The sequence below is a fragment of the Procambarus clarkii genome, chromosome 32 (genome assembly GCF_040958095.1).
Source record: "Procambarus clarkii isolate CNS0578487 chromosome 32, FALCON_Pclarkii_2.0, whole genome shotgun sequence".
NCBI classification, from domain to species: Eukaryota; Metazoa; Arthropoda; class Malacostraca; order Decapoda; family Cambaridae; genus Procambarus; species Procambarus clarkii.
Window position 1 is genome coordinate 33,132,834 of NC_091181.1, and position 25,647 is coordinate 33,158,480.

Here is a 25,647-nt window from a genome sequence, read left to right on the forward strand (position 1 = left end):
CATCGAGGTCGCTAGGGTTGGTGGCCCCTCTGGTAAATCAGACCCCTTTTTTTTATCCATTCCAATATTCTGCCATATATTCCATGTGCCTTTAGTTTCCTTGCCAGTCTTTCATGTGGTACCCTGTCAAAAGCTTTAGCAAAGTCCTTATAAACTACATCTATCGGAAGTCCTTTGTCTGAATAGCCGGTTACCGTATCCATTGGCAATACATTTCTTATTTATTTATTATTTATATATTATTATATTTTTTTATTAACAAGCTTCGGTATACACAGCAATGTGCTGCTGCCCTATTCTATATAAAAAATTACAAAGTGTAGATAAAAAACTAGCTATAATTTCATCTAATATCACCATCTCACAGGATGGTTAATCATATATGGAATCAGGAGAGAACATAAATTAGCTGAATTTACCTGAGGGCCACTAACATTATTGTCTCGATGAGAACAGGAAGCCGGTGGCTTGTTAAAGGTCCCCACATCATCAACTTTGCAGATGACAATAATATCTATGGTAAAGTGGGAAATGAAAATGATATTGAAGCCTTACAAAGATGTACATGAACTCCACACCACAGAAGACTGGCAAATACTTTTTAATATACAAAAATGCAAGACTTTGTGGAGTCTTGCAGTCTGAGGGGGCCTTTGACAAGCCGTCAGCTTTCTGCTCCCGTCGAGGCCACTAGAGAGCTGGTGACCCTCTGGTAAATTCAGGTAACTTTAGGAAAACATCAAGGGAAAGTGGGCTAGTGGGAGGGGGGGCGCTACCGTCGTAGAACAGGTGACGCCAACGGAAGGAGCACCACCAGTTGCCAGAACACTTTTGTCCCACGATCGTCGTCGCCCCTAAATCATCACAACAAGAACAGTCGTCGCCCCTAAATCAACACAGCAACAAGAACAGTTTTGAGAACAGAACAGCAGTCACTTGGGATACAGGCATCGGGAGGACAAACCTTCATGCAAACTGCACATATCGGGAAGCACTCACTTGGGAGGGGGAGACAACCTCGTGCAAAAAGCACGTAACATAAACAAGGTAACGAATTGAACTAAAGGAAAAAATAGTATACTCGGTTCGTCAACGGATTTTAAAATAGCCCTTTCGTAACTTTTGGTAACTCAGATTTACCTGAATTTACCTGTGGGCCACTAACAATAATGGCTTAGTCGAGGACAGGCAGTCGCCGGCTTGTCAAAAGTCCCTCCCCCCATTTGGCTTGATGATCTTTTCCAGTTGGATTTTCAAATTTAACAGTTTTGGTATTTACGCCTTCGGCGGGTAGGCAGTTCCATGGATTTATAACCCTGTGGGTGAGGGAATTATCAGGGTGGAAAGCACCAACCAGGCCCTCAAATTGTATCACCCATCTCATCCTGTCAAGGTTGAAATCATGTAATACATTGTAGAAAGGCTAATTGTCTATGGCATAAAGGTGGGGTCGATTGTTTTTTTTTTTTATATTCACTTCCAACACGGGTTAATGTGTCCATAAATTAGATGTCAGATACAGCTGCAAAATCTGACATGCTACACACACTTTCAAGATGGCTCGAGGTTCATTTTGAGAGTCCCAACCAGCTATGAATAATAATTGGGTTGGCATATCTTTGGAATCGTCAGAAAGGCGCCACATAAATTGGGCACTCTCGCTTGACTTGTCGACCCATAGATCTGTAATTAACTTTACATTTTGTTAATTACAGAGTATGTTTTAAGTTTCGTAATTTGTGTGCCACAGTAGCAATGGAGTTGAATATAGTACAACAGTAGCATAGGTTGTTGTACTATGATTCCTTACAGTGAGTATATACTGTACAAGTGTAGCATTAAAATACAAAACAAACATCTTTAATGATCAGAAATTTTACTCTTAATACCTCTTTATTCAAGGGCATTGTGTGATGTTTGCCTTGCCAAGTTTACCAACCCTTGCTCGTACTGCATCCATTGGAGGGTTTATAGTTATTGGCAGTGCATTTTACTTCAAGTCACGCATCCAAGATGGCATTAAACAGTCTGAATATTATAGAGAAAGTTTACGACTTCTCCGATCACACAGAGGTAAGAATAAGTTAAGAGGCTGTGTAATTACCTAAGTGTAGTTACAGGATGAGAGCTAAACTCTTGATGTTCTGTCCTCCAAGCATTCTTTGTCATAAAACACTTTGAAATTACTGACGGTTTTGGCCTCCACCACCTTCTCGCCTAACTTGTGTGGCTTACGATCAATGCAGCATTTCGTTTATAAGAATAAAAAATAAAATATGTTTATACAGGTTATAAATTACCATATGTGACTTAATAAATATATTAAAATATTTTCATTCATTGTGTCGGGACCGGCAGCCATTGTATGTTTGCATGTTAGGCTTATATCAAGGTCCCTGCAAGGTTGAATTACTGACCCTTCACAGGATGCAACCCCACAAACTGGCTAACTCCTGGGTGCCTGTTTACTGCTTGAAGAACAGGTGCATTAGATGATAGAAAACGTGCCCAACCATTTCTGTCCTACCCGGGGTTTGAACCCAGAATTCCCAATTGTGAGCTGAGAATGAACCCGATTGTACCAGTACTGCCAGGAACCACCTGATTGTACTACCGGAACTATATTGTATATGTGTGTGTAATTATCAAAGTGTAATTACAGGATGAGAGCTATGCTTGTGGTGTTCCATCTTCCCTATACAGTGCTGTAATCTTTTGTCGTGTGATGTTTTGAGGCTTCTGATAATTTTAGCATAAACTAACCTGGCATTTAAATTATTCCATCCAACTACGATTCTGTTAAAAAAGAAACTAGTAACACTTCTATGTTCCGATGACACTAAAACGCATCATCCGATTGCTATTCAAGAACATTGCATATTTGTCACTGTCATGCATAATCTGCTATAAATACACTTTTTGCATCTGTTCTCTATAGAATTCATTTGCAAACATTTTGATAAGAAATTTATAGATATAACTCAACAAATAACTTAGAAAATGTAAAATTATTGTAAACATTTTAAGCATTGCTGAGTTGGTCCTGCTGTACCCGCTATGTTTACAGTCAGGAATGTGCAGAGAGGCGCATCATCTATTATACATACTGTACACCTATTTTTTCATCTGATCTCTAGAGAATTCATTTGTGAATATTTTGATATTCACAAGTTTATAGTATTATTATATTATATATGAAATTTATGAAGAACAAGAGGCTTGTGAGGGGGATGTGACTTTTCATGATGTGGAGGAATGGTTAGATGCAGATGACCCAGGCTATGGTCATTTTACAGGCGAGAGACTCCAAAATGTTGCTAGCACAATTGAGGAGGAAGAGGAAAAAGATTATAGTAGGACACAACCTTCTTCATTTGTTGATGCTTTGTTTCATGTTGATAATCTACAGTATCATCTAATTTTGCCAGCCTGTAGTCTGCTCTTAGGCACTATGATAGTCACAATTTTTCAGCTCTGTCTGCAGTCTTCTCTAACATGTCCTGGGATGACATACAGGCTCAAGAGTTTTAACAGTTCAACAGTGTGTTAACAGCTCGGTACTTTGTAAATTATTTTGGTTTCCCTGGTTGATACCTAGTTGATGGGGTTCTGGGAGTTGTTCTACTCCACAAGCCCAGCCCAAGGCCAGGCTTGACTTGAGAGTTTGGTCCACTAGGCTGTTGCTTAGTGCGGCCCACAGGCCCACATATCCACCACAGCCCGGTTGGTCTGGCACGCCTTGGAGGAAAGAATCTAGTTTCGTCTTGAAAATGTCCACGGTTGATCTGGCAATATTTCTTATGCTCGCTGGGAGGGTGTTGAACAGCCGCAGACCTCTGATGTTTATATAGTGTTCTCTGATTGTGCCTATGGCACCCCTGCTCTTCACTGGTTCTACTCTGCATTATCTTCCATATCGTTCACTCCCCCTTCTGTTTTTCTTCTTCATGGTGAGATAGCAACAGGGAGCCTCCAATATGAGCCCTCCCAGAAGACCAGCTTTGAATGCAATGAAATGCCTCTTTCTACTGGAACCTTGGAGATTCCCTGGAACCTCCCTTTCCTTTTCAGGGACTTTGGTTTTTCATCTTCCTGGCTCAATGACTGGCAAGGTAGCTAAATGTGGGGACCACCTGGTGGTGTGCAGCTGCTAATTAGTTGGTGAATTGCCTGATGACTCCGTGAAATGCTTCAGGGATTTGTTTTATGTCTTTTGGTTATCATGCTGTTATCTGTTTTGTTTCACTATCTTTCAAGTAGCTTTATCTTGGTGTGAGTGATCTCATGTCTTCAGCTCCTTGCGACTTTATAGTGGGGGGCAGGTTTTGGCCTGTATCCAGGCTGCTAGCAACTGAGCCTCCAAGGACCTGTCAGAAAGAGGCATTACATTACATTCAATGCTAGTTTCATATACAATTTTGAAATTTACACTCTAATTTCAGTCCTACTGTTATTGATAAGAAAGGGGTTCTTCTAATTTTTTACCCCTCTTATTCCTATTTAAGATCTTTCTATACAATTCCTTTTCTTAGCCTTCCAATACATTATTTTCATACATTTAAAAAGAGGTGAAGAATCTGTTCACTACTTAAATGTTAAAGATTTTCTTCATCACATTACAGGTGTTGCTTATTTAATGGGAGAACCAATAAAGGATGGAGGGGTTGACCTAGGTGATAACGACAATAACTTCTGCACTGGTAACCAGGCACAGTTTCAGGTAACACTAACAAAACCAGCCATCTTTATTCAAAGTTGTATTTAATGTAAAATGTGAACTATATGAAAGAGGCACATTATTGTTTTCATTGTCTATCTATATTTCATATGTTACTTTACTAATTTAAGTGTGTTTTGAAGTGATGTGAGCATTTAAGTGCTGTGTTACAAATTTATTCCACAATACAAAATTTCAGGTTCCAGTGAAAGGCACCAAACTATCTGGAACTTTATATTTATGGGCTTCACGTTCGTCACTTGATCAAAACTGGAGTGTGGATAGACTAGAACTAGGCCTTGAAAAGGATCCTGGAAGGAGGGTGCTGCTTAGAGACACTTCAAAATTGTCTGTGAATGAATTGTCAGGTAACACAGTTTTTGCCACGAATTGTACATCCATTCATCCGGATGAACATCCGGATGTTCATCCGGATGAACAGAAATTCATCCATTTTGGTGAATGTAATGCTTAAAACACAGTTGTAGTATTACATCTAATTACTGTATTATAATATTTGTCAATAGACTCTAGAATAAATCAGTCTTCACTTGATTTGATGACACAGCTTTCATTTACTTAAATATTTAGGGAAAGTCATGTATATTGCTTTATAAACATATTTCTAATTAGGCACAATTTTGATTGTGATGTTCAGTACAGAAATTGAGATGAATGATTCTAGCCCAAATTTTCTTAATTTTTTTGTTCTTTTTAACTTGATCAGGAAGTTGGAACAATTAACTATCCAAAGTTAATTTTAAAATTTTCTTGCACTAGACGTGACACTAAAAAACACATTTCACGGAAGTACTCTCTATCTTTAGAGGGAAAATAAATACAAATTGCCTCTGAAGATGTTGAAGAGTATTTCAGTGAAATGCATGCTTTAATTACCCATGTCAAGTCTAATAAAATTGTAAATCATACTTTTGATGGTTATTTTTTCAGTTTCCTGCCTAAATGAAGAACATTATATGAAATATAGAGAAAATTTGTGCTGGAATCATTGATGTAATCCTTTCCATCATGTTCAATAACATATCTTCAAGAATGACTACAGTACAGTACTTCCAAAATTTGCCAGTACTGTACTGAAATTTATTAAAGAAATTAACAAAAGTAAAGGTTAAGATGATCAAGAATATGACAAGACTCCCACATACTGATACACTGTTAATGTGGTCTGTTAAAAAAAATGAAACAGTGGGTATTGACAAATAAATGCAATGCATTTTTAGCCTGTATTCATTACACCAGCCTGTACTGGCTACACCAGTCTGTATTCCTTATAATCCCTGTACTCCTTATACCATTTGCACTTATTACACCAGCCTGTAATCATTGCTCCTCCTGTAGTCATTACACCAGCCTTTTAATATACCGAGATATGCCAGCCCAGGAATACTTCTATCCTCCTGATTCATTCAAATAATATCTAGTTTATCTGTGACATTGCTCTTTTGTATTTCAGAAAATGGAGAAAACAGTTCTAAATGATAAGTCTTCAACTAAGGATACTACAAGAGAGTCTACTTTGAATTCCAAGTTCAAACAGAATGTACAGTCAGTGGCTCCCAAAGAAAGTGAAAACAGTTACAATTTGGTTGATGCTAAAGAGGCTTTAATTGCAGAAAACATGACAACAGAACACCCTGAAGATTCAGAATTAAAGACACTTTCGCATACTGAGCTGAAAAGATTTTTTCAAGGGGCTCTTAGTCAGCTTCTCTGTGATGATCCAATACTAACCGACCTTCACCCACAAGTCACCCTGGAGGAGGTATGTGTATCTTGATACAGTACAGTACTTGTTATTTCACCCAAGTGGTGTTGACAATTCTTAGAACAGTAACTCTGCTATAGACCTTTGCTCTATTTTTCTTCATTTATGTTTCACAATTGTCTAGTTTCATCCATATTGTGTGTTCTCTGAATTCTATTTTGTTGCAGCTGTGTGCTAGGGTTACCTTCCTTGGTAGCTGGCCTACGTGTGCCCTGCTCTATCATAGATACTTGCCTTTAGGAGTTCAGGTTCCTTCCCTACAGGTTGGATTGTCTTGAGTCCCCCCCACCTCTAGATAGTGTCAGACTTACTTTCCTCAGTGGGGCATTTTGGTGGGGAGTATATTGTAGTTGTGTGCTAATCTCTTTCTAAAGCACTTAAAGAGTTAACGATAACAATCAATCATGACCCATAGCACCACATAGTAACTGAAGAAATATAAAATTGCATGAAGTTACGCAGTAAAAATACTTGTCTCAATGGGAAGACAGCACATAAAACTTGTATTAATGAAAATAACTAATGCCCACATCATTAGCAAATTTTGATATACAGTGGAACCTCGAGTGACGAGCGGCTCCAGTTACGAGCATTTCGAGTAACGAGCAAGCCACTCGCAGAAAATGTCTCGACTGACGAGCTTTTGCTCGATTAACGAGTGTTCCCGCTGGTTCTCAGACACCTCCCACTACAGTTTTGTTGTTGTTTCACAAGACAAGTTTTCCACGTGACGAGCTCGGTGCCGGAACGGATTAAACTCGTTAATCGAGGCACCACTGTATATTGAAAAAAAAGCTGTATTGTGCAAATATTGGTAAAAATGTTAAAGGCAAAGTAATTTGAGAACAGTGGGAGGTGGTGGGCAAAGGTCCACCATTGTATGAGTTTTACAAAATTTAAACTCTATGATTAGTATTTTTCACGGAGGTAATGTAGGCACAAGATGTGACGATGCAGTGTGAATATTTACAGAGAAAGACTCCCAAAACAGGAGGGTGTCAAAGATTAACCCTAAATGTTTTACACAATCTTTATACACAAATTGAGTACCGAAATGGGAGAAGGGTTGACAGTGTGCAGTTTGTTTTCAAGTAAATGTCATTTCACTTCATTTAGAAGTAGATAATTTAAAATCATGCTTGGTTATACATGATGATGCCTGCATTGAATAAGGATAAAATCAATATCAATGGAGCAAATAATAAGCTCAACATAAAGCACAAAATAAATTAGTCAGAATTAAGAGATTATCATACCATTAAGTGGCATGATAATTATAAATTAGTGCTTTAAACACCTCCTCCCTCCCCTCTTTGCATGGCAGTATTTTAAGTATTGTGGGATGAAAATAAATTAAGAAAACCGATAAATTGTCTGTAGATTAAAAGAATGTGATTAGGCAAAAATATTATATTTCCAGTTGGACTTGAGATTGTTTAATGTATATTGAATATGGTGTAATACAATTACAGTACTTTGTTTTGTAGGTAAATGCATTAATCGAGTTAGAACACGGAAGAGCAATGAAAATCTACATTGAAAAAGCTGATGAAGGATTTTGGAGTGTGGTTATTCCTCGTGAAGCATCCGTGTATGAGCTCAAGCAAGCTCTGAAACACCACGTGGCCCTTGTTTTGGTAAGTGAAGCGTGATCTTTAGTCACTTTCACCTGGGTCACATGCTAGTACACTATCCTGTCAATATATTAAACCTTTTACCATTCCGAATCCCATAATGTTGTCTCCCATGTTTACACAGAAGGCTTTATAATTTCATCTGAACATCCTTAACCACTGCACTGCACTGAAGGCGCTTGTAGGTATATCATAAGGTTAAAAATTCCAATGCATATACAGAGCTTATATTTGCTGCTTCCTCAGGCCTCCAGTAACCATCCCCCATCTTGAGAATAAAACTTTTTATGAACATGTATGCAAAGAAATCCAGGAGGTGTCAAATCTGGAGGCCTGGTTGATGGGGTTATGGGAGTTCTTCTACTTCCCAAGCCCGACTCAAGGCCAGGCTTGACTTGTGAGAGTTTGGTCCACTAGGCTGTTGCTTGGAGCGGCCCGCAGGCCAAGATCGAGGTCCTTCACGTCCAATCCACCAATTGGGAAAGCGTCTGTTGAGGTATTCTCAGACACTTGGTGCATAATGGCATGGTGCTCCATTTTGTTGAAACACACATTATCAAGAATGCCATCATCAAGGAGTTGTAATTTGAGAAACTGCTGAAGCATGTCAAGGTAGATGGTACCCAATACCATGAAAGAATGGGCCATAAATTTTGGACTTAGTTCAAGTATGTTTATTGAGACAAAAAAGTACATCTTAAACGGATATAGTAGCTTAAACTATTTCTGCCCCCCCCCCCCCCCCTTGAAAGCACCAAGCCATTACAACTATATAGCACACATTGGATTTAGTCTTTCCCAAGCTACATGTTAACTTTTGAAGAGTCTCTTTGCCATTCTATGAATTCAGACAGTTTTTGTCAGACCAGATACTGTACGACATTTGTGTAGATTAATACAATTAATATAATTTAGAAATTTTTACATTTTATAATGCACATTAAACATGATAAACATGAGTAACAACAAAAATTGTCTGGTTTCATAGAAATAGATAGATAATTCCATGTATATATTTGTGAAATGAATGAATTTTAGAACAATTCAAAGAATTTTAAATATAGGTTGTTAAAAAATAGTATGCAAACTGTATATTTCCTTGCCCATAGAGTCGAAAAGGAGTGAAAAAGAAGATCAGCTGGCGACACGTCTGGAAGACATATTGGCTCTCTTACAATGGGGAGAAACTCTCTGATGATAACACCAAATTAATTGAATATGGGATAAAGAACAAATCACATCTGACATTTATGAAGAAGTATAGAGAAAGACAACAATTTGGAAAGAGGAGCATGTGAGTGAACTTGCAACTTGTGTACATATAATAGTGTTGTATGATCAAATCTTATACATGTTTGTAGACTTGTTTTTATCACTGTATATACACTGAGGATTACATTTTGTATCATGTTGCATTAAATATAAGCTTGTTATATTGTAGACGTTGTTCAGTATTAGGATGGTGATAAAATACAATTATAGTATAAAAACATTTTATTTATTCTGCTCCTTTGTCAACTATAATACACTTGAGCAAAATATACATACTGAAGATTCTGATTTCAAGCATTGTACAATTCTGCAATGCATTTCTGGTCTATGACTAGTTCACTAAATTTCATAAGACAAAAAAAAAAAAAACTTGTACAGTACAATATTGTAACTTTGTTTGTTTTTGCTTGTGCAAATATGCTCACTGGATAACAAGAATTAATTTCACTTTGAGCTTAGTTAATAATATAATCACACAACAAATTGAAGCACAAACGTGTAATAATCCGACTTGTTTTACCATACTGTATTACATTGTTTAAATTAGGAACATACAAACACATATGGTACAACTTATTCTAGTCTAAACATTTAATTATCTTTGTCTCAAAAAACTGAGGTATGCAGTATTTATATTTTGAAGGTTGGATTTGTAACTGGCTTGGCTCCCGTTGCTGTCTCAAGTAGACCAGCAAGTGGTCATCGTATTCTAGTGTAAAGCTTTTCAGTTAATAGTTACATTGAAATTTGATCACAACAATTAAATTGCATGAGCTCATAGTTGTGGAAGATGTTCATGTTTTTCACATACTGTATGTAGAAAAAGGCAATGACAGTTTCTTGAACCAATTTTCTAATTGGGTAATAATTTTGCCATATTTTAGATAAATGTACATGCAGAGTCTCAAATACTGTAGTAACTATCAACAGAATTCCATGAACATATGGCAGCAAATATAATTTTTTTTTATCAATTAGTGTCTGTAATCATAGTGGAGTGCTAATCTGCCACTGAGGTAATGTGAAAGTCTGGCCATTATATGTGCTATACGAACTTGTATTTGTAATTGACTAATCAGATGTTTGCCAATGATTACTCTTGGCTTCAAGAAATAGAATAGCATTATCAACTATTCGCTGACCTACATCTCTGCATAGATACCATACTAGTATACTGTACATGCTTAAGGACTTTGTTGGATGCTTTGAACAGAACTGGGATCTATCTGAACACAAAACATTTTTTATTACCCACTGGATTATTGTTTTGAAAATATCCAATACAAAACTTAGCATTATGTATCAAGCCGGTTCGTGCAGAATTCTCCACAAGTACGTATCAAGCAGAAATGTAAATCGAGAAAAAGTAAGGTTGGCTAAATATTTAATTAGTAGGCACAAAGCAATTGGTTTGGTTTTGTAATTCTTATTAATATTAAGAGAAGCATGAATACTATCTTTCATTACTATTGAGAGGGTAGCTCAATTATTGCAACTTGGCAGTCTACTTGTGATTTCAAATACATTTTGCGATAAACATATTTAAATAGCAATCCAGCTTTAGAAAATTTAGTTTGCATAGTGTAGTATACACAATTTTAAATACAACTTACTGTTTTAACACTATTCTTTGCCCCTAACATCTATATAAACTAGCCTCTTATAACTCAGATTATACAATTTCTTCATCATAGTCTTCAGGAAAATTGTACATATATTAAGTTGGATAAGCTGTGTTAATGAGGTAATAAACAAAATCAACAGTTATATGATATAAATTGATTTTTTAAGATAATGTTGTGATTGTGTGAATAATGAGCAAATTAAATTGTTGTTCTACAGAGCTTAGTTTAAGTTAGATTCACAGCTTTATGGGAGTACAGGTTTAGATAATTAAATCTGTTGAATCTTTCAGCCAACATTTTACATGGTGCCTCTGTAGTCTATTTTTGAACACAATTTGTAATTGGATGTAGCCAAAATGGAAATACACACACGTGTACGTACGTGCGTGCGTGTGTGTGTGTGTGTGTGTGTGTGTGTGTGTGTGTGTGTGGTGTGTGTGTGTGTGTATGTATGTGTGTATGTATGTATGTATGTGTGTATGTATGTGTGTATGTGTGTATGTATGTATGTATGTATGTGTGTATGTATGTATGTATGTATGTATTCTGCAAGAGTTGTGCCACTGTGTGTGGGGAGTAGACATGATGTAGGATAATTGCTAGAGACTTATCATCTAGGTTTTCACAGCAAGACATCATTAGTTGTCGTTACCAACAGTGATTCACTCTATTAAGTACTCTGTAATACTGTACTTCAAGTTGAAAGTCTTATTTACTGGAAATACACTTAGGATATTATTAAATAAGTAAATAAAATAAATTGGGTAACAATTAAGTATTATTGATTAAAAGTAATGAATGATATATGAAGCACAAAATTAATTAATTGTTTAGGTTTAATAAAAAGTAATAGCCAATTTACATTATAGCATTTCTCAGAGTTGGTCGTCTCCAGGACGTGGAGCTCGTAACAAGAATAGGTAACAAGTTTAAAAGTCCAAATAAAGAGACATGGATAAAGTCTGGTATTTGTAAATTACTGTAATATATTTAAATTTTTAGTACAGTAATAAATAACACTAACCATAAAAAGTAGAAAGAGTTAACACACTATGAAGGTTAACATCATATATATTCTTTGGTTTAATAACAGTAGTCGTATGCTTATTAGAAAACAAATGAATTTTGAGAAAACACTAACAAATGCCAAAAACAAAGCTAGACCACTTAAGTCAACCAGATGTTAACCAAAGATGGTACATAAAAGTTATTAAAATAACATACTGTATAAGCAGAGTAATTTATCCTCTCCCTCTTTCCCCATAAACTTTAAGTATTAATTGAGGTAAACAAATATTGCTTTGGCTACTTTTAAAATAAGGACTATTACAGAAATATGTATGAGATATCCTAACAATACTGAAGACAGAATTGATTAATACCTTTAGTGGGTGATTGATGTGCGTGTGAAAAGACAGACAGATAAATGGTAAGAAAAGGACAGACTGATTATGCATAAACATTTTTAACAACTTTTCTTTTGCCTGTCTGCATCCTAAAAGAAAATTTTGACAATATACATAAAATGCATTGAATTCATGCTAACTTGTTGATTAACAAGCGGTAGTATAGGTGTGTTCTTCAAATTTGGTTAAAGCCATTAAAATGCCTTTTCAATCACATGCATAAAAATACCTCAATTCTAATTAATATAATAATTTACACAACAGAAATGGATGTGAAATCATGTAAATTTTATTGAATGTTTAATAAAATTTCATTTGATAACTGGTAAAAAACAATGAGGTTGTTCTGATTTACCAGTAATTTATTTACATGTCTAAAAATATAGTGAATGGTTGATTTGCCTTATATGAAAATGGTTCACATAGTAATGTTTTAAAACATAAGTAACCTTCTTGCCTAAGACAAGTATAGCATTAATGATGCATTTATACATCTAATTTATTTGTTTAGCTTAATACTCACTAATGTGTTTAGCTAAAGCTGCACGAGTCTCTTGTCTCTGCCCCTTGGGAAAGTTTTAGAATTTAAATCTTTTTTTCACATTTTTACAATGACATGGTAACTGCTTTTGGCTGCAACATTATTTCTGGAAGGGCTCTCAGTAGCTTCCCGAGCTTAAACTGGTATTGTCAAGCCTTAGGAAATTGGACCAGGCCTCCGAGACCCACCTTAGCCTGCAGGGAGTCAGGACCAAAATCTGGCTTGGTCCTAGACAAATGGAGCCTTGGGATTAACCCAAAACCAAGAAAAATCCCATTGGAAAGGATAGGCACAACAAAATCTACTGCTTGTAGTAATGTGTGCGAACCCGGAGACAATGAAAACAAAAGTTCAATGATAAGGGCAAATTACTGTGATGCACACAACCACCACCAGTTAACAGCTTGGGTCACCTGAGGTTCCAGCCACCCACCCACCCATCTCACTGAGCAACCCGTTCTCGCAAATTTAATAAGTCAATATTGACTTATTAAATATGTGCATAGGTGACATACTTAACATAATAGATACCCTTAAAAAGATTCATAGAAAACACCGACCTTACCTAACCTTGTTAGTATCTTAAGATAAGCATCTTATTGCTTCGTAATTACAATTATTACCTAACCTATAATAGGTATAGGTTAAGTAATAATTGTAATTACGAAGCTATAAGATGCTTATCTTAAGATACTAACAAGGTTAGGTAAGGTCGGTGTTTTCTATGAATCTTTTTAGGGGTATCTATTAGGTTTAGTATATCACCTATGCACGTAGTTGATAAGTCAATATTGACTTTACGAATTTGCGAGAACGGGTTGCACTGAGCCATCAGAACAGAACCCAAAACCCCCACAGGAAAAAAGAGAACAATGAGCTATGAGACTCATCAGAAATGGTCAATTCATTTAATTTAATTAATGATGCTGGGGGCTCATTAATATTTTCCAGAGCTCACTCCCAACACCTTTTCTGGAAGGAAACAAAGGTTAAAAACAAACAGAAAAGGCAAGAATGGCTTATCTGTGGGAGAAGATGGCTGGAGATATAGGCTATAGGGAGCCGGTCGGCCGAGAGGACAGCATGCTGGACTTGTGATCCTGTGGTCCTGGGTTCAATCCCAGGCGCCGGCGAGAAACAATGGGCAGAGTTTCTTTCATCCTATGCCCCTGTTACCTAGCAGTAAAATAGATACCTGGGTGTTAGTCAGCTGTCACGGGTTGCTTCCTGGGGGTGGAGGCCTGGTTGAGGACCGGGCCGCGGGAACACTAAAAAGCCCCGAAATCATCTCAAGATAACCTCAAGATGGTACATCCAAAGAAGACACCAACACCTTGGACTGCCAAATGGCAAAGAAAGCAGTTAAAGCAGCAAACTTATGCACATTATGAGAGCCAAGATAAACAGCTGGGTAGCTGATCTGAACCACCTTTCAGATGACCTGTTGGAGCAGGGCTCTGGAATAAAGAATATGAAAGGTTTAACAAATGCCTCAACCTGAATGGCACAATTGGTGCACAAATAATGCTGCACAGGGTAATGTGCTGCATTACCCCTTCCAAAAAAGGAAGGGGTCCTTTTTGGAAGGAATGTATAATAGTGTTGATAACTGGCAGTGAACAATTGAAACCGTGTTGGTTTGCAAGGGAAAGACATTTGAAATGTCCGCCAGTGCAGTGGCTAGTTCTGCACATGTGCAGTGCATTGTCAGTGTTAGACTGTCCCCTCTAAAATAATATAAACATCAAATCAATGAAGGAAAATAAAGTTTCAGTTGCATTCAGTGACTGGAAAAGATGTTGTAAAAATTGATGTTAAATGTAGGAAACCAGTTTGGAACTCAATTTGACACAAAGAAATAAGTGTTAGGGAAATGATTTGAAAAAGGAATATTATTGAAATGCTGGAGGTCGGAAGAAAATGTGCATCGGTGATCTAATTCACTTTGGTGGCAGAGTGGACAGAGAGAATCGGCATTGTATAATTTGATTTCCTCAGTGTGTGGTGTTCATGACACCATCAGCTCTGCTTCTGTGGGAGCAGGATTTTGGTCCCTGCTGCCAGTAGGTGATGCGAAAGACAGACTCGTGGTGAGATGTTATTGGACTTTGGGTGCCAGTGCATGAGCTGTGGGGAGCCATTGTGGAAGCCCCCCAGAATGAGGCATTTTATCATACTCGACACATTTTTTCAAACTGCATACAGGTCTGCAACATTTTCTTAAATTTCTTTCAAATTCAGTAGATACATTTCCTATATTTTTTCATTACTTGTACATCACTTCTTTGTACTGAGGCTGTCTTTATTTTTTTAATTTACAGTGCCAGTATTTATATTTATTCGTATAAGGAAGTGATAGACTGCTTTACTTAAAAACCAATTCAGCTTGTTGATATCTTTGGCAAATTAACACTGGGTGTTAGGTAGAGTTTGCATCGGATCATCCTTTCAAGGAAAAGGAGCTCCACGAGAGAAATCTCGTTGAATTAGTTAAGATGGAGAATCTTCATGTTTGTTTAAAATTACACCTTTTTTATGTATTAACATCTAGAGATTACATAGACCCATGTAACCTTACCTGAACTACTCTTAATTATGCCCAGTAACCAGAGAATACTGTATAGGGTACACACTCAGGTAAGTTAATATTTGTTTAGAGAAGCTGTATATATTAATATTTTCCTGACCCTGTATAAACAGCTTTATGAAGCTGTATGTGACAACTCATCCTCTTGTTTAGATAATACATATTGTGATGATCGTCAATAGTCATAAATTCGTATGTACTTTGGCTTTTAGATAGTAGTGTACTGACTAGTAAGGCATTCTTTTTTAAATAAATGAAGCTAAAAAAAACAAACAAATATACCTTGACCTAGTATAGCACACATATGTACTATATTAGGCCTCAGATATCATGTATTAGGTCTAGGAAGGTTAGGTTAGTTTAGTTTGTCAAAGCAACTAAAGTAAAAAAATTGTTTACCGGTTTGTCCATCTCGAGAGTTCAGATTTCTATTTTCTAATTTCGTTGGTATACATACTATAGTCCTCATCGTTACTATAAGTACTATCAAAACAGGAAGATGGGCTGTATGTGAGGAAGTCAGTATCTATTACAATTTAAAAAGTATTGTAGCATTTATAATATCTTTCAAAATAGTTACAATGTTGTAATTTGTTTACCTCTACATAAAAAGTATTCCCCACTCAATATATAGTATTAAATAAAATCTGTTTTTGGTACTTATTGCTACAAATGCATTATTATCGCACTAACCCAGACATAAAATGACAGGTATTTATTATTACTTCTCATTACATTACATGCTTTTTTGTATTACCTTGTTGTACAAGGAGCTAAATACATACTGTACCTTTATTCATAAACTAGATTTGTAACTTTCTATCACTTTATATTTTCTGACTCTGTGAAATGTTAATTTATAGAGTGCAGTACAGTGTACCTATACAGCAGGTATACTGTACCTACAATGCAATATATTGTTAGTTAAGAATAATGTACATGACGTTCGTATATCACTTTAGTATAAAATTTGAAGATCACAAGAAGTGAGTTGAAAATTGTACATTATCTTGTACATAATGTTATCCAATGGGGAGGTTACTGCCACTATGGTGGTAAAACATTGTTAAGTTAGATATTTTTTTCCCTGGTTGCTTAGGGGGTTTTCATCACACCCACATTAAGTATAACAGTAAATCTTATTAAAAATGATGCTTACTAAAAGCTTTCAAGTTAGGGAAAAAATATTCTGTCCAGCTTATTAACAAGATGAAAGTTACTGATAAAAACTTCAGACTTACCCTCAAGAGTTTATGGAATAGTTTGTCATAAATGGTCTCACCTGTAAGCCAAACACTGCTTCTTGGGAATCAATTATTTCCTCTAATATTTCTTAACTTATTGAACAGTCACTACATTCACTTTGTTACGAGTTAATCGTGTTGGGTTTGATCTGTAGTTTTAGACCCGTAAATCAAAACAATATTTGAGTGTATTATATGAGGTGGGGAAAAACTGATTAGAAGCTCTTGTCACATTTTTAAAATTAAATAAATGTAATACTGTATGTTAAAGAGATCTAGAAAGGAAAAGGTGGAGTGATATGGCCAAGTCATGAAAATAGTACTTAAAAAATATGTTTGCTAAAACAATTTAGAGATAATTAAACTTTCATGTAAAAGATTATGCATAATGAAATTATTTTTATCTGAAACTTATTAATTTTCACACAAAATTAATGTTACATTTTAAATGTTTAATCTTTAACTTGTTGGTTTTGAAGCAAAATGTTACCAATTCGACGACGCAGTAAAGAATACTTGTCTTGAATTTGACATCGATATTCCTCCTCTTCTCTGTCTAAGATACGAAGAAAATTACTTAGTTCAGGTAAGCTGAAAGCTTCCCACTGTAAAAGAAGAATAAAAATCAATTAGAATATTGCCCTGCCACTGCAATGGAAATCTTATTTTTTTTTTTTTAGGAAAAGAATATGCTCTTTTATGTTGATAAAATTTATGGATTGTATTTTTTATCTTTGGGAAAATGTTTAGGATGTTGTGAATGATTATCTAAAGTATGATGGAGACACCTTAACAGCATGTAACCTAAATGATGCGAAATCATACAAATGGTGACTATTATACACACAAGACAGACAGAATGAATAAAAGCACAAAATATGCATGGGGCAGTTAACCTTTAGCGCATTCTCTCTTTTATATGAACTTTGTATACAGTATTTGTACACTACTCAGCAGATTATGAACCAAAATACTGTACTTTGTATTGCCCAGGGCTCTTGGTGTTCATTTTGAGAAAGTTGGTCTCTTCTGCCATGATGTCATTGAGAGTAGGCTATGGTAGCTACCAGCGGGGTCTTCCAGATATCAACCAATGATTGTAATAAAATGTCATTTTCTGGTTGGTTTTTAGTAGCTCTCTATTCCTACCCTGTTTCCTACTTCCCTAACATGTGGTGGGGGATTCTGTTAAGGCATCAATGCTGTGGGGGACCAGAGACCCGACAGCAATGCTAACATTCTTTAAATCAATGGTGCTGTCCCGTCTTGAGTATTGCTCAGTACTCGCATCCCTTTCAGAGCAAGAGAGATCTCTGAAATAGAGGGATACAGAGAATGTATATGGCTCGCATAGAAACAATAAAATATCTAAATTATTAGGACCATCTCAAGGGTCTCAAAATGTACTTGTTGGAAAGGAGGCGAGAAAGGTACCAGATAATACCTTGGACACTTGGTGTTGTCCAAGTATTGGCACTTTGACAGGTTCTTGCAAGAAGTGCCAGACCAACCAAGCTGTAGTGGATATGTGGGCCGCTTCAAGCAACAGCCTTTTAGACCAAGTTATCTCAAGTCAAAGTACTGTAGTAGTAGAAGAACTCCCGAAAACCCTCTTCAGATATGCTCCAGGCAGCTTATGAATTAGGCGACATGTTGGTCGAGACCCTGAGTGACCTTAGCTGCCATCTGGTGCAGGCTGGGCACATCACTGGGAGGGTATTTACCCTATGGAACTTAACATTTGCCCTTGTTTGTTCCATGGTTACCAATTTTCTACAAGCAGTCATTTTGTTTGTTGTGCCAATCTTTTAGCCTCATAGAGGGAGTCAAATTCTTGTCCTGGTTCCTAGTAGCCAAGGGTGGGTTTCAGAGGTTTTGTGAAATTCTAATGGCTTGGCAGGACCAGTTCGGGAAGTTACTGACGGCTCTCCAAAAAATGTATTTCATTACATTCAACACTTAATCGTCATGGAGATTTTTTTTAGCATGCAATAAATTTGATTCTCTATTGTGTATATTAAAAGTTCAACATTTGGTACATTTGTGCAACTTAGATTGCTCCTGTTGAACTTGAAGACTGTGTTTAGTAAAACAATATTTATTGACTATATTAATAGAAACGGTCCATGCAGTGTTAAGCATTACCCTGGTATTTCACATGAATGTCCTACCTGTATATCAGCAGTATCATTTTCTTGTAAAACTAGCCTTTTGTTGGTGAGCCCACCTGCACTCCAATTTAAAGCCAAAACTAGAGGGCATTCCAAGTCACCCAATCGTCGTAGCTTTGCTGTTAACAAAAATAGTAGTATTTTATTATTAAAGCATTACTATAATATTAATATGACTACATATATAAACAATGACTATCATGAGATACTAAAATAACTCTACTGAAGTATCATATAAACAAACATTTTAGTATATAGTTCTGCATTATGTGAGGAAGAAGTTAATGGAGAAATTAAAGTTTTCGAAGCTATCTGTCACGTCAAATCAGTACCAGGCCATATTTTCTTTGCCTTTTATTGTACTTGGAGGTCAGTGATATGACTACATTGTTATCTATACATGCTTAACAAATCCAATTGAATTCTATGACAGTGTCACCAAAATAAGACAAGAGAAGGAAGGGTAGACTGCTTCTTCCTAGACTGCCAAAAAAGCTTTAGATACAGTTCCTCATAAAAGATTAATGCACAAGACAGAGATACAAGCAAGGATAACAGGAAAAGTACTGGACTGTGTACCGGTATGGGAGCACTTGATGGACAGGAAACAAAGGGTCATAGTCAGAGAGGATACGTCAGACTGAAGAGGAGCAGAAAATAATGTTCCACAGGGCTCTGTTCTTGGACCAATGCTCTTTAAAGTGTGTAAATCACCACGTAGAGGGCCTGAGTGTGTGCATGTTGATGTCTGCAGAGGATGCAAAGTTAATGAGGAGAGTAAGAACTAAAGGGTGCTGCAAGAAGACCTTGTCAAACTTCAGGAGTGGGCAGTAAATGGCTGCTGGAATTTGATACAAATACCGATAAGTGCAAAGTAAGGGAGATAGGAGACCTGTATATACCTATGCGAGACCATTACCCGAGTATGCAGCTCCAGCATGGAACCTATACCTTGAGAAGTATAAACAAAAATGTGAGAAAGTTCAGAGGTTTGCAACCAGATTAGTACCAGAATTGAAAGGCCTGAGCTATGAGGACAGATTGGTATTAAACTCACCCTTGCAACCTTAGAAAACAGGGGGATATGATAACTATGTACAAGATCTTGAGGGGAATAGACAAAATGGATAATGGAAGCCTATTTAAATTTATTTTATTTATTTGTATATATACATGAAGGGACAATGGGTTGTGAGAGTACATATGTTGGTGATTAAGTTGTCTTAGGGTGTGTTTCCTGGATTATTTTATGGGGTGTTCTCGTGAAGTCTTCAGGATGTTCCGCCTTCTTTCTATTGTTACCTTGATCCACTAGGATTTTCTAATTGCCCTTTATCATACCCTGGTTCTTTGGTTCTCTGTGTGGGGCCATGCAGACTTAATTGTTTGTTTTTCACAGCTTTTTGAGTGTGTGTCCCACTGTTTGGGACATTTGGACTGTGCCATAGAACACAGACACCAGGATTTTCAATGTGCTAGCCTGCATAAGTGGAGATGAACCACCTATGCAGGCTTTTTTTCAGAGCAAGAGAGTACAAAAGCAATGTGGGGTACCAAGCACATAAAACAATTCTTAAGGCATGGTGAGACGTCCTATGCTTAAAACTGACAATAGTCTTAAATACAGTGTGTGGTTGTTTTTATGATCTGTATGCAGAACCTTCTGACAGCTTGGATGAAGTATCTACAAATACCAGGCATAAAATGAGTTAGCCTTCCTTTCCTGGCTTTGGTGTATGCTAGTTCTGCTATCTTGTGGCAGCTGGAGTAGTTGGTGGAGGCTTGTTTGAGTTTGACAAAGTGATTCTCCAAGTTTTGCGTGGAGAGAGTTTTGAGCAATTTTCAAGGTTTCTTTGTAATGTAGTGAGCATTTAATTTGTGGTGGATTGAGGTATGCTCTCCACTGAGCTCCCAACTTCAGTCCTTATCTGGAATAAGTCATACTGTAGATGCTTGTCTCCTCTACTTTGGTATCTCTAAGCCTGGTGGATAGTGTCTGCCCTCAAGTCTGGGCGTATCGGGCTAGGGCAACTACCAAGGTGGTACTGTATTCACAAAAGAGCATTTAATTTATGCAATACTTTATTTTTAGGTAAATCTATTGTAGTTTTTATATACTGTATATAGGGATGCTAAAAATGTTCATAAGCTGTCCCTCTTCATAAACCTTGTCAAATATGTACAGCCCAGATGTTTAGTAATTAGATGAATCTTATTACTGTACCCATGTTTAGTCTTACCTGGTACACTTACCCACCAACTGTAATACAGTCTGTGGAATAATGATAATTACAGTTATCTATTTATTTCATCAGTGTATCTAGTGTAATAAAGATGGGGGTAATGTATATAGAACACTGAACACCTGCATATTACTAAAAATATACTGTAGTGCAAAATTAAAAATGTTAATAAATATTTACCTTTAACAGACTGTGCTGTATCATATGTTCTCTCATAAAGAGCAAACTTTTGTGGGTTGTCAACAACTTTGAACTTTCTTAGTAATGCAATGATGACTTCCCTTGTAGTTGTATTGCTGAAAAATATATATGTTAGTAAACATTCTCAGTATGTACTAGTATAGTGCACAACTTTAAACTATTCAATATTTAAATATAATACAAGTATTATTATCATCCTGATTTTTCTACCATCTTACAGCTTCAAAAATAATGGGCTGTACTGTATACTGAAGATGCAATTTGGTGCAAGGGTAATTCTTGTTGGTGCCAGATGCTCCATTCAGGAATACATCCCCCTCACCATGGCTCTGCATTAGATGCCAGAAATATGGGTATGGAACTCCCAAAATGTAGTAGCAAGGTGTCCTTTTATTTCTTGTGTGGTGACCCTGATCACTCTAGGTCAGATTGTTCTTCCCATGCTCACTACAGTGATGCCCACCCTGTCTTTTCTCAGTCATGTATGCACTATACAGTATATTTGAACAAGTCATCCTCAACCTGAAACATCGAGATTGTATATCATTCCACAAGATGCCAGGTTTGACCTCTTTTCTCCTTTTCTGACATGACTTGTGCTCATATATTGCATCACATTTCTTTCTCCCATCATATTTCTCTTCCTCAGTCCACAACTGTTTCAAACCCTTAATTGTGCATTTTCTTATTTCTTTCCATCTGTTATCTAATTGTGTACACGGTATAATGAGGTTATGTGGAGAAATATAAGAGGAATGTTGAAATATTCATAAACGTTTGTATATCCGACACCATCGCCTATAATCTATTATTAAAACATTTTGTATTTCATCTGTACACTAGCAAATTCATTTGGGATATTTTGACACACAAAATTTCAAGTTATATCCCAAAATCTGAGAAAATGTAAAAGTATACACAGTTTAGGCATCACTGAGTGGGACTTCTGAAATGCTCGGAACATTTATGTTTGGTAATGTACAGATGAGCAGGAACTTTAGTGTCAAGACAGTCCTTGCTCTTCACATATTCTTGTGCACTGTAAACAAAGGGCAAATGCTTCACTTAATAGTCATATTGTGGAATTCTTTGACACATTTCCTACCTTATAATTTTTAAAAACATCAATCCATTTCTATACAGCACTTTCTATACAAGTACAGTATAAAACTTAAATACCTGTAAAGAATTTTAATGTGCAGAATGAAGTTTAGTAAATCAACTGCTTCATTTAGTCTAGCTTGATATTTACCTTGTGATGTGAATAGCTTTCACTGCATCTCGGGGCATATAGAATGATGTTAATGTTTTTTCCATTGTTCTGTCTTCCTGTAGGATATCATAAATAGAAGGGGGTCTTGTTCCTGCCACAATATTGATAGGACGGCTAAGGTTAAGATGAACACGGATACAACCCCGGAAACTGCCATCATCTTCCTGTGAAAACAAAAAAAATATGTATGGAGGTTATAAGGTAAAGAACCGAGAATTTACTTACTATTACTTATTACTTCATTGCATGACAACACCAATACTGTAGTTATCCAGGCAACCACAATAAAATAGTGTGCTGCATGTTCCATTATGTTTACTGGTTGATCTTTCCCTGTGTATGTAAATTTTCTGCTTCATCTATAGAATTTGGTAATTGCTATACTGTGCAAGTTAAATAAAACTAAAATACTCTTATTTTTTAATACAGTACTTTATCTATTTTTTTAACATTTTTACGGTACAGGATTTTTACTTCAAACCATCTCTCACAAAGTGAGGCTGAAACACGGGGTTTCAGACTTTTTTACAGACTCAAGGCATAATTTTGTTGTTAAATCTAGTGTTTTGTAAATGTACTGGCAGTTGTCACATTTTTACTGTCAGTTCTGTTTACATTACATGATGATAAAATCCAAAGTATCTGTAATGAAAACAATGCACTGATCACAGTTTATCATACTTATGTTGAAAAATAATCAAGAAAGGTTGAAATGTTCATAAACATTTTAATATTTAGCACTAACATATATTCTACCAAAATTTTTTTTGCATCTATTTTCTAGAGTATTCATTTGTGAACATTTTGATACCAAATTTAGTTATAACCAAAAAAATTTCTTCTTAATTAGAGTCAGTACATTTTATAATAGTTTAGTTGTGTAGTGTATGCTTTCAACCACTGCACTGCGCACTTGGTTTCAGTAGAAACTTCATTGTGCAATTGATAAGGACATATTTTTGTTGTCTTTATAAATGTTCAGGTAAAGTTAATGTCAAAATGTTTCCAAACTCGACCATTTTCATTTCAAAACAGTGATGAAAACATTAAAAACATTAAAATATAGCCCAATTAAAAAAAAAAGCACATGCGCAGTGCGGCGGTTAAAGGCCCTGATTAAACATTGTTTTGGATATGTTAAAGCTAACACAAATTTAAAATAAAATATTGTTTACATTACGTTTTGGATCTATTTAAATATACAGATTTTATAGCGAGTTCACAGCCTCATTTGACAGCTATTAGGGTAATACTGAAAATTAGACGACATATTTTTTTTTAACCGACTTATTGATGAAACCTTATGTTTAAATTTTAAGGGAAATTTATTTGACTAAACTAAAATTGTGATACCTAAATAATATAGATTCATAAGAAATTCAGAATACTGTCTTGTATGTTAACAAAGAATACTGCAAATACACTTTGATTCAGTTAGCTCCAGTGTAAGGTTATGAGGCACAATTACTAAACAATGTTAATAAAACTGATAAAAGATTAATTATATAGTGTACTTTTTTAATGAGCAATATTCTGTGACTAGATGGTTCTTGTACTTACCGTGTTCACTTTACCTACTACAATATAATCAGAGTCAATAGGCTCGGGTGGCTGCAGAGTCATGGCAATCTTAGCAGTGTATGACTGCTGTGGTTCCATCATACTTTTATGGCAAAGATATTTTTCAGCACGTACAATGATCTCAAGTAAACGGTGTTTCAATCCTTATCCTCAGGCCCCTCGTAAAAATGGTCACAATGAAAAAGAATTTGCAGCCGACAAGAGCGAGTCTTGTGCCTGTTTGACTGCGGCACCTGAGTGAGGCCTCACAACAGGTTTCAAGATACCGTATCACACACCACAGGATATGGGTTTCCTGTGCTGTAAAAACAAGTACTGTTATCTAGTACACTGTGTTTACATATTATAGTGAGAGCATGGCTAGTAAGTATGGCTCATGTTATAGAGCAAAAAGTAATCATATTTAATGATCCAGTATATTATGACTATATACTATGACTTGGTCATCTACACAATAAAACAAGTTACTGGAGCAAAAAATATGGTAGAAACAATAGAATAGGCATAGTATTGAGTAAAAGTGCCATCAGCATGATCAAAAGATCAGCAGCAGTTCTCAGCTTCTCTTAGCATATATAAGAACTATTGCTAAAACAAAAGTTTAAATTTTCAAGAGAAAAGTAGACTTTCCTCAGGAAAGTCCTGGATGAGCTGGGTTGTCATAGATGTATCCACACATTGTCAGTGGACATGAAGCCTGTTAGGCCAGTGACTGACCTTCCCAGATTGTATCCAACTCTAGTCGAGTCACTCCAGGTACCTATTTACTGCTAGATGAATGAAGGAATTTGAAGAAAAAAATCGTTCCCAAATGTCTACGTCCTACAGCAGGAATCGAACTTGGTACCTGTCAATTGCAAGCTGACTGCACTGTCCACCCTGCTACTACAATAGAACTGTAATGTAACCCCAATGGGATTGCAGGCCAGTGTCAGCAACAGCCTTAACAATTAAGTTATTACCAGAAAAGCTTTACTTCCAGCGTGACTTCTTTAGTAAAAATTTTAAGTTAGCCATAGGTAAACAACAAATACTGTATGGTAATAAAATATAAACAATGCTATCCAAAAGAATGTAGTTTCTTTTAATCTGGTAGTGGAGTGGTTGGAGTTGGAAGTGGTGTTACTGGCGAGCAGTGATAAGCAGTGTGATACAGGAGCACTGACACAGCACTGATCAGATTACTGTATCTGTCTTTATAAGAATAAGGTAAATTTCTCCACTTTCTTGTTCATAAACACTTCAAATTTGACTCTTCATACACATTACTTTCTTAATTTAAAATCTGTATTTAATTACTCGAGGTTTACTTCATGGAGCTATGAAATTCACAAACTAGCCAAGAATGTAGGTGTACTCTGGCTCA

The 25,647-nt window shown here is 36.2% G+C and overlaps 2 protein-coding genes across 5 annotated transcripts in view; one reads left to right on the top strand and one right to left on the bottom strand.

Annotated features, from left to right (window-relative positions):
* Window positions 1–781: 781 nt before the first annotated feature.
* Window positions 782–25,354, top strand: LOC123759391 (U11/U12 small nuclear ribonucleoprotein 25 kDa protein). 3 transcript variants are annotated; one of them, XM_069335193.1, is made up of 10 exons: window positions 783–1,047; window positions 1,903–2,073; window positions 4,623–4,720; window positions 4,917–5,085; window positions 6,192–6,500; window positions 7,991–8,140; window positions 9,247–9,431; window positions 21,648–21,780; window positions 22,763–22,901; window positions 24,436–25,354. In XM_069335193.1, exons 4-8 carry the CDS (start codon window positions 5,074–5,076, stop codon window positions 21,763–21,765), a joined length of 774 nt encoding a protein of 257 aa, XP_069191294.1. In that variant the 5' UTR covers window positions 783–1,047; window positions 1,903–2,073; window positions 4,623–4,720; window positions 4,917–5,073; the 3' UTR covers window positions 21,766–21,780; window positions 22,763–22,901; window positions 24,436–25,354. The 3 variants fall into 3 exon arrangements, with proteins under 3 accessions (XP_045600334.2, XP_069191294.1, XP_069191295.1); XM_045744378.2 differs by lacking the exon at window positions 1,903–2,073 and having other exon boundaries at window positions 782–1,047; XM_069335194.1 differs by lacking the exon at window positions 21,648–21,780 and having other exon boundaries at window positions 784–1,047.
* The window catches only part of LOC123759390 (uncharacterized), a 103,758-nt gene continuing 87,356 nt past the window's right edge, over window positions 9,246–25,647 (bottom strand). The window contains exons 5-8 of one of the 2 annotated variants that reach the window (XM_045744376.2): window positions 22,680–22,864; window positions 21,407–21,522; window positions 18,984–19,102; window positions 9,246–17,417 (exon numbers count right to left, since the gene is read on the bottom strand). In XM_045744376.2, coding sequence (XP_045600332.2) covers window positions 17,265–17,417; window positions 18,984–19,102; window positions 21,407–21,522; window positions 22,680–22,864 — 573 coding nt within the window. In that variant the 3' untranslated portion in view covers window positions 9,246–17,264. Of the gene's footprint in view, window positions 17,418–18,983; window positions 19,103–21,406; window positions 21,523–21,760; window positions 22,467–22,679; window positions 22,865–25,647 lie in introns of those variants that run through there. The other variant, XM_069335192.1, reaches the window with a different exon arrangement.